This window comes from Dunckerocampus dactyliophorus, chromosome 8 (genome assembly GCF_027744805.1).
Source record: "Dunckerocampus dactyliophorus isolate RoL2022-P2 chromosome 8, RoL_Ddac_1.1, whole genome shotgun sequence".
In the NCBI taxonomy this organism is placed as follows: Eukaryota; Metazoa; Chordata; class Actinopteri; order Syngnathiformes; family Syngnathidae; genus Dunckerocampus; species Dunckerocampus dactyliophorus.
Genome location: NC_072826.1, coordinates 2002446 through 2011878, shown reverse-complemented (window position 1 = coordinate 2011878; position 9433 = coordinate 2002446). Strand labels below are relative to the sequence as shown.

Here is a 9433-nt window from a genome sequence, read left to right as displayed (position 1 = left end):
GCCCTCATATGAATTAGCAAGGCGGTGTCTCAGAATAGAGGCACAGAGTGAAACCCACCCCTACCCAGTGCTGGGCTCACCCAGGATCTTGCTGATGGAGGAGTTGTGCATATCAGGGAAGGCCTGCAGGATCCTCCTGCGCTCGTCCTTGGCCCAAACCATAAAGGCATTCATAGGTCTCTTGATGTGGCCTGACGATGGAGGGGGCCGGGCTTCGGGGTAGCTGCCATGGCCTGGTAGGGTACCTAGATGACAGAGAGGTTTGTTTAAGTCCACAACCACGAGCTCCTTACTCATTCCATACGTCATTTATAGGTACTTTCCAATGTTGTCTGCATGTTAAATTATAATTATTCTCTAGAAAATGTTTTTTTTGCTGAGATTTTTGCATGCCTGGAACAGATTTCTTATTGGAAAAGTGTGTTGCTGGCCATACAATCTGTAAAAGTGTCATTTTCTTTGGCAAATGGGGATTTTTTTCAGTTGGAAATGACATTTTGACAGAAAGTACCGTGTTGAAAATGACTTCAATACAATCCCCAACAGAGTCGAAATGGTCCGTAGGTATGAATGTGAGTGTGAATGGGTGAGTGTGAGTGTGAGTGTGTGTTTGTCTATATGTGCCCTGCCATTGCCTGGCCACCAGTCCAGGGTGTACCCCGCCTATGCGCCCTGCCATTGGCTGGCCCCAGTCCAGAGTGAAACCAGCTCCAGTCACCTGAAACGCCAGCGCCGTGGTGTTGGAAAAGTGCAAAAGGTTTGCCAGACGCCTCCGTGGCATCACACCGGCTGCTCGGAGCATGTGCCCGAATACAGTGCACCTTGCTGGGCCCTGCTGTGGCCCCCTGCACTCTATACTGTGGGTCTCCTGGTAGTAGTGATGTGGTAGTAGTCATGTAGTAAGAGATTTTAACATTACTTTTAGTAAGTGCAACGAAAAAATATCAAAAATATATGACAATATATTGTGTATGCTGTGTGTATGCTAACAGCCCCCGCCTCCACACAAACGTGCCAAAGTGCTGAAACCAATGCATAGGCCGTCACAATAATCGATAAAACGATTAATCGAACGATAGAAAAAAATGAGCTCGATAATTTTGACGCCTGGATAAATGGTCATGTGTGACATGTACGTATGCCTGTTCCAGGGTTCACTCTGCTTGTGTCTGAGCGCATTGGTTGTATAGTCAAATTAAGGGAAGGAGTGAGCCTCCTGTCAGCTATTCAGCATCTTTGTCACAGTACGTGGAGGCGGGGGCTAGCTGCGTAGTGATTGAATACACAGAGTGCTAGCTAACAGTTATCAAGCAAATGTTAATATGAACGAAAGCACAAAACGATAGTTTCTAAGCCGAATGCCACAGGTCCAGTGTGGATGTGCTGTGGGGCGTTCATCCCAGCGGGTGTTTGATCGACACAGTGATCACTGAATGATAAACTTAATGATAATATGGTCTAAAAAAAAAAAAAAGTCAAAGTATCTATTATCGTCGATAATTTATAGCACAACTTTTGACCAGCAAAATTTGTTATCATGACAGGCCTGCCAATGCACAGAATGAACTCTCTTCCTGCCTGTTTGGACAACAGACAGGCATGCACAAGGGTAGCAAAATTATCGAGTTTGTTTTCATTCCTTGTGTGATTCATTTATTTATTATCGTCCCAGGCCTAGTGCCCACGAACCTTGTCACGTTTTAATCTCACAGGATCTTGTGACACCCCTAACATTCATTATATCTCACGCGGGAAGATCAGCTTTCACTTAATTGCCGACTTCATGCGTTTATGCAACACACCCTTCACACTCACACAATTGGAGCAAATCATTTCAAAAGGCATGCGCATGCATTCGCTTCAACCTGCCAGAGATACTGAGTGTCTATGTGGCCACTTTCATTGTTGAAGTGACGCAGACTGCTTCTCGGTTCCGCGGTTGCCACAAGGATTGCAGCTCCTGAAATCTGTGCAGATTTAGCGAGGACGACACCCTCCTCGTAAGGTGAGACACAAGGTGTCACCTCAGGGGCGAAGTTGTGCGGAGGAAATGATCATGGTGCCAATTCTTTCTTGTTAGTCTGGTATTGTTTGCTCATTAGTACACCGTTGTCAAACGTTTTGTTTGCTTGTTTGTTTTACATTGCTGTTCTCCCACACTTTGGCACGGCTCCCACCAACAAAGATTTAAGATGCGCCGCTAGTGTGAGACCTACACTCAGAGTCACTGCTGAGATGGTCGTCGGTGGTCAGCAGGGCGCGTCTGTCTTCACTTGACTCCAAGGGAAGACGTCTCTCACCGCACGGAGGATATTTGTTCTCCTGAAGACAAAAGAAACACACCTCAAGTCACATAGGCGCTAAATTGTATACCTCTTGAGCGTTGTTTGAGCGCAATAAAAAGGTGCAATGTTCCGAGGGCGTGCTCAAGGCGTTGCACATGTTGCAGAGTGCTATTTAGAGTACAGTATGTACAGACATGGCACACCCGCGACATCAGCTGCTGTTTAAAATGAGACCTGTAAATGCGGAGAAAGGAAATGACAACACAAGAGAAGACAGAATGGTGTTTATCGCCTGAGAGGATAGCTGAAGGAGACAAAGCAGACAGGACACTAAAGCTACAGGATTTTTATTGGTGTATGTTAAATGATAGTTTTTGCTATAGCAGTGTGCGACCCGCTTGCAGCAGCATGGAGACCAGGTGGATCAGCATCATCTCGTAGGAGGAGGAGGAGTACATGAGCACACAAAGAAAGAGGCAGGTGGCTGCGTCGATGCCACACTCAGGCCTTTGTGGCATTGTGTGCGTGCAACAGCTGTGCTTTCTGCCCCAGACCGAGCCCAACACTCGCCTCAAAAAAGGAAAAGCGAGGCAGAAAATAGACTTTTTCCGCATATCGCACACGGCATGTGGGCTTGAAACGGGTCTGGAGGAATAACAACAGGAAATTTCTACCCGAAGCCCCACATCAAACAAACAAAAACAGATTTCCTAATGCGTAAGCTACGTTTACAATGGTAAAACCTGATACGGGCACGCGTGGCGGCCACGTGGTTTGCAGCGTTGGGAGTCACATCGTTAAAAATAACGTCTGTTATTGTTTTCCAGTCAAATGTTACCAACAAACAAATGTGGTGTGTTATGCATTCCCTAGGACTCCCTAGGATGCGACCATCTTACTCCAGCCGCCTACTGTATGTGCAGACCTTAGACTAACAACTTCCAGCCTCTCAGGCAAGTTGCCGTCATCTTCACTCGAGCGCATAGGTCTTCCTCTTGCTCCTCCAGTTGCCTGCGCTGATTTATAGTGCCAGTCTGCTATCACACACCAAACACCAGCACTCACTGGGTTGGCTAATACCTGCATCCATGGAAAGCCTAAGCAATACAATGGAGGCAATACCCAACTGCCCCGCTGGAGCATACGAACTTCGCTAGGTATTGCCAGCCGTTGGTTCTTTGAGACAACTCATTCGCCTGTCAAAGGAGGGATTGCTGTCCAGGGTTGTCTAAACTAGGCAGTGCACAACAACTGCAATCACCGTATCCCTGGCATGGGGAGCTGAGGGGCATACTTGGGGTATGATGTGTGTTATGCATTGATAGCTACTGTATATCAATGGATGCTGCTTCAGTTGCCGATGTTCACTGCTACTACTGCTATAACACAGGAAGTTCAACTGCTAGTCAACAAAAGTTGTATTTGCAAGACCATCCCTCATTTTGGAAAAGAATTACAAGTTTAGAGCTCAGCCCTCATGCTCTTCTCATGAAACATCTGTCAGGTGGGATAGCACTTTGACGAGGCCAATCCAAAGTCTTCAGCCATTCAGAGGTGGACTTGTTGGTGTGTTTTTGATCATTGTCCTGCTGCAGAACGCAAGTTGGTTTCAGCTTGAGGTCACCAACAGATGGCTGGACATTCTCCTTCAGCAGAATTCATGCTTCCATTTATCACAGCAAGTTTTCCAGGTCCTGAAGCAGCAAAACAGCCCAGGCCATCACACTACCACCACCATATTTTACTGTTGGTATGATGTTCTTTTTCTGAAATGCAGCGTGACTTTTACACCAGATGTCATGGGACACACACCTTCCAAAAAGGTCAACTTTTGTCTTGTCAGACCACAGAGTATTTTCCCAAGGGCATGAATGGATGAAGCCTGCTCGGATGAGAAGTGAAACGTCTTCTAAGACAACCTGAACAGTCCCATTGCAATCGATTGAATGGCCTGAGAATACAATGACAACATTCACGGGCACATGTAGATATGTAAGAAGTTATATAAAGTATATTTGAAGAAAAAACTGCATCTCAGCTTTGTGATATTGGTGAAAAAGGAAATGATCAGTATCAACTTGGCTCTTTGCTCTTTTTCCCCCCCATTTTTTCTGTTTTTTTTTAATTTTTTTATTTCTTCTTCAATAGTCTTTGTAAATGTTCTTGTAATATTATGACTTTATTCCCATAATGTTTTAGCTTTAGTCCCATATTATTCAAACTTCTCCCCCAAGCTAATTTTTTCAAAAATTGCAACTTTATTTTGTTTTGTTGCAACTTTATTCTTTAAATTTTGTTTCTCATAATATTACAACTTTGAAAAAAAAATACTTATTTTAATCTTAACATTTCAATTTTATATTTTTTCTCTTAATGTTATGATATAATTCTCCTAATATTTAGTCTTTATTCTTGTAAAAATACTGCCTTTTTTCCATCTTTGCTGGGGTTTTTCTTGTTCAGTTGTGTTTTTACAGTGTGCCAAGGACTACAGTAATAAAAAAAAACAAAAAACAAAACAGCGATGGGCTGTAAATGGCCCCCGGGCCGCACCTTGGACACCCCAGGTTTAACACATTTGCAAACGGGCTCACCAATTTTCTGTTCTCTGTTGTCAACATTTGTCTGTTGTCTGTTTCGCTGTCTCGTTCCCTCTCTTGGCTGCCGGCGTTATGGCTCCTCAGGAGCTGCTGGGCATCATGGATGGCCTGGGTGACCACATCACCGTCTCTGTGGAAACCTAAAAATAGAAAACTTAGGTTCATATTTTGATGAAAAAAACCCAGATAAATGGGGAAAAAGGTGTCAAAATGAGTTAAACTCAATGTACAGTGGTATGAAAAAGTGTTGGCCCCCTTCCTGATTTATTTTATTTTTTTGCATGTTTGTCACACTTAAATGTTTCAGATCAACAAACAAATTTAAATATTAGCCAAAGATAACACAACTGAACACAAATTTCCATTTTAAATGAAACTTTTTATTATTAAGGGAGAAAAAAATCCAAACCTACATGGCCCTGTGTGAAAAAGTGATTGCCCCCCCTTTTGCAACATAACATAACTGAGATTAGTTGAGATCCATCAGTGTGGAAAATGTTATTAAGCCATTTCTAAAGCTTTGGGACTCCAGCAAACCACAGTGAGAGCCATTATCCACAAATGGCGAAAACATGGAACAGTGGTGAACCTTCCCAAGAGTGGCCAAACAAAGTCGTGCAGCGACGACTCATCCAAGAGGTCACAAAAGACCCCACAACAACATCCAAAGAACTGCAGGCCTCACTTGCCTCAGTTAAGGTCAGTGTTCATGACTCCACCATAAGAAAGACACTGGGCAAAAACGGCCTGCATGGCAGAGTTCCAAGACCAAAACCACTGCTGAACAAAAAGAACATTAAGGCTCGTCTCAATTCTGCCAGAAAACATCTTGATGATCCCCAAGACCTTTGGGAAAATACTCTGTGGTCTGGCGAGACGTAAGTTGATTGATTATGTGGTGGTAGTGTGATGGTCTGGGCTGTTTTGCTGCTTCAGGACCTGGAAGACTTGCTGTGATAAATGGATCCATGAATTCTGCTGCCTACCAAAAAATCCTGAAGGAGAATGTCCGGCCATCTGTTGGTGACCTCAAGCTGAAAGCAACTTGGGTTCTGCAGCAGGACAATGATCCAAAACACACCAGCAAGTCCACCTCTGAATGGATGAAGACTTTGGAGTGGTCTAGTCCAAGTCCTGACCCAAATCCTATTGAGATGCTGTGGCATGACCTTAAAAAGGCGCTTCATGCTGGAAAAGCCTCCAATGTGGCTGAATGACAACAATTCTGCAAAGATGAGTGGGCCAAAATTCCTCCTCAGCGCTGGAAGAGACTCATTGCAAGTTATCACAAACGCTTGATTGCAGTTGTTGCTGCTAAGGGGGGCCCAACCAGATATTAGCTTTAGGGGGCAATCACTTTTTAGCTTTGGATTTTTATTCTCCCTTAATGATAAAAAGTTTCATTTAAAAACTGCATTTTGTGTTGTCATTGACTAATATTTACATTTGTTTGATTACCTGAAACATTTAAGTGTGACAAATCAGAAAGGAGGCAAACCCTATTTCACACCACTGGATCTGTCCAACTACCAAGACGATGTATGACACCCGTCTGATTTATACGATGCATAACAAGAAAGACATTTGAAAATTATGAGAAGAATTTGACTCCGTAAGAGTTGACATTCCTGTTTGGTGTTGACTTTGTGCCACGGCAGTACACGAGTCATCATAACTCACTGAGGGCAGATCGTGGTGGGCTGTCTGACACGTCCCGCATCCGATCTCTGTGTCTGTAGGAGCCCTGCATGGCCAGGGACCCCAGCTCCAGGCACTGTGGACTGGGTGCTTTTCCCATCTCCAGCCCTTTCGGCTTGGACGTCAGATTCAAGGGCTGACCGGCTTCCTAAACGCAGCGTGAGAGAGTAGATAAGCACGCCGAGTCAATAGTTAGGATGTGTGTGCATTCCAGCTCTGTGGTGCTAATCAGGCATGTCAGAGCGTATCTGTCACACCCTCTGTAGTATCTATTTCTTTTGTCTGTGTTTTTCTAACCCTTTTGTTAAATTGAGCTTTTGTAATCCGTCTCTACCTTGAGAACCTGCTGTGCAAATAAAGTTCACGCACACACGCGCGCTAATAAACCCTATAAAAGACACAAACCTTTGAAAACAAGGTGTGGTCTGTTTGAAAATAGCTATAATGTCCTCAACAGCAGAATAAGTTGGTCTGGATTTACGTAGTATAATAAGTCCGATAACCAAACAGGCCACAAACACATCATTCACAGCTTCTTCAATAATATCGTAATATCTTTAAATCATGGCTTCATTCCCACGTGTATCGCATGCATAGAAGGATTCCTGACATAATTCTCTCATTTTAATCAATGAATAAACCACATCTGCTTTGGCTCTTATGGAAGTTATGGTGCTCTTCAGAAGGCATATAGAAAGATGGTTAACTGCTCCTACAGTGTCTGCGATACTGAAGCACACACAAACCTGCCGGATGGAACCACCGCTCCGCTTGACAGGGGTGGGTAGAAGCTGCATGGGATATTCCACAGCTAGAAAAGATACAACAGATGCGTCACCCTGCACCAATCAGCAAACTTCACGCCCTCAAATCGCACAGTGCAGGCGTCCCTTGCTCGCCACTTTGCGGTTCGAACACTGGTCTCTCACGCTATCGCGGTTAAAAACAAAAAATTCTAAATGATCGCTGATCAAACGTGATCAAAACGTGAACTGAACTTAAATTTCTTGGTGTCGTTGAACGCAACTCTCCCTGGCTCATGATGACAGGGTTTTTAGTGATTCACTGTAAAATCCATTAGTTAACCTTACTTAACAAAAACATGCAAACCCATTGCCTTGAAGAAAAACCAAGTAAATGGAACTTAGTCACAGTCGACCACAAGAGATGTTTACGTTTTACGTGGTGCACTTAAGTGGGATCAACTTAAATAAAAATAATACATTTGTTCTACTCATTTATCTGAGTGGAGAGTGCTATTGGATGTTACAGTGTAGTTGCAAATGGTGATTAATCACGAATAAGTGAAAAAATGTGATTATTGATTACAGTTTTTAATCATTTGACACCCCTAATAAAATGACATGTCGTGTACTAATAATTGATATTACAAAAATGCTTGGTAACATGCGAGAGGGGGCGACTCACCTGGTTTGCACGGGATGGGTTGTAGCGGCAAACTCATGGTTGGGTCAGAGGGGACCGAAAGGGACTGGGCGTTGGGGTGGAAAGCTGGAATCATCACGTAGGGCATGTTTACCTGCTGGGCGGAGGTAGGACAGTCCAACTTAAGTGACAGGCAGGCCTAAGTTGTGCTGAAAACGAAAGGTTGTGTGTGAGCTTGACCTGAATCTGCTGCTGAAGAAGGTTGATCTTGTGCTGCTGCTGGATCAGCTGCTGCTGCTGTTTAGCAATCTGAGACACAATACATGCGATTGTTACACACACACGGCATTCTGTGTGCCACACAGCGATTAGTGTGCACAGTCTTACTGAACCGGATCAGGAACTTAATCAGGACCTTAAACTGTGCAAGGCTGTCACTGCAATACGGTCTATATGATGTCGTCTCAGTGAACAGCTCATTCACAGTCACAGTTCAATTCGTAGAACAGATCACTTCACCCTGACTGGTCCGACCGGGAGGCTCTACCTGTTCTTGCTGCTGCCGGGCCAGCTCCATCTGCTGTTGCTGTTTCTCCAGCAGCAGGGCGGCCATGTTCCTCTGCTCGGAGTGGGCACCCAGGAGCTGCTCCCTCAGTCCGCTCAGCTGGTTGATCATCACCAGCAGCTGGAGCTCCTTCTCTGCCACAGACTCTGGAGTTCCTGGGGGTCGCGATCACACATGCGCTTATTTTTTTTGGAATTAACATTACATACACCTTACATGTTGGTATGGAGCTCCATTGATCCCATCTTTATGCTGTAGCCTGGAGACACAGCCTAGCCTAACAGTGCCAGTGCCCAGCCCACAGGTAAATACCCATATGCTAATAATAAGTAATAATAAGTATTTGATATGTGGACTAACTCCATCCACCATTTTCTATGCCGCTTATCCTCTTCAGTGTTGCGGGTATGCTGGAGCCTATCCCAGCTGATTTTGTGCGAGAGGCGGGGTACGCCCTGGACTGGCCGCCAGCCAATGGCAGGGCACATATAGACAAACAACCATTCACGCTCACATTCATACCTACGGACAGTTTAGAATCTCCAATGAAGCTAACAGGCATGTTTTTGGAATGTGGGAGGAAACCGGAGTACCCGGAGAAAACCCACGCACGCACAGAGATGCCCAATGGAGATTCGAACCAACATGCTAACCACTCGGCCACCATGCGGCCCTGTGGACTAACTCAAGTTAAACAAATCAATTACGTACAGTAATGCAATACACAGTAAAGTAACTATTTTTTTAAAATAACTAAGAAGCGGACTGATTTCTGTAGTGGAGCTGATGAAGCAAAGCCATCAAACAGCACACTTTTTTTCCACATAACTAGCCTCTACAAGTCAACAGATAACTTCTGTTACAGATACAGGTGCAGGCATCCTACCGCTGACCTAGTT

General features: G+C 44.5%; 1 protein-coding gene across 2 annotated transcripts in view; it reads right to left on the bottom strand.

Moving 5' to 3' along the window:
- The window catches only part of LOC129185881 (transcription factor SOX-13-like), a 41639-nt gene that overhangs the window by 7183 nt on the left and 25023 nt on the right, over positions 1-9433 (bottom strand). The window contains exons 4-11 of one of the 2 annotated variants that reach the window (XM_054783492.1): positions 8517-8689; positions 8210-8278; positions 8012-8126; positions 7330-7394; positions 6566-6731; positions 4880-5025; positions 2217-2322; positions 81-245 (exon numbers count right to left, since the gene is read on the bottom strand). In XM_054783492.1, the coding sequence (XP_054639467.1) occupies positions 81-245; positions 2217-2322; positions 4880-5025; positions 6566-6731; positions 7330-7394; positions 8012-8126; positions 8210-8278; positions 8517-8689 (1005 nt within the window). The remainder of the gene's footprint in view (positions 1-80; positions 246-2216; positions 2323-4879; positions 5026-6565; positions 6732-7329; positions 7395-8011; positions 8127-8209; positions 8279-8516; positions 8690-9433) is intronic. The other variant, XM_054783493.1, reaches the window with a different exon arrangement.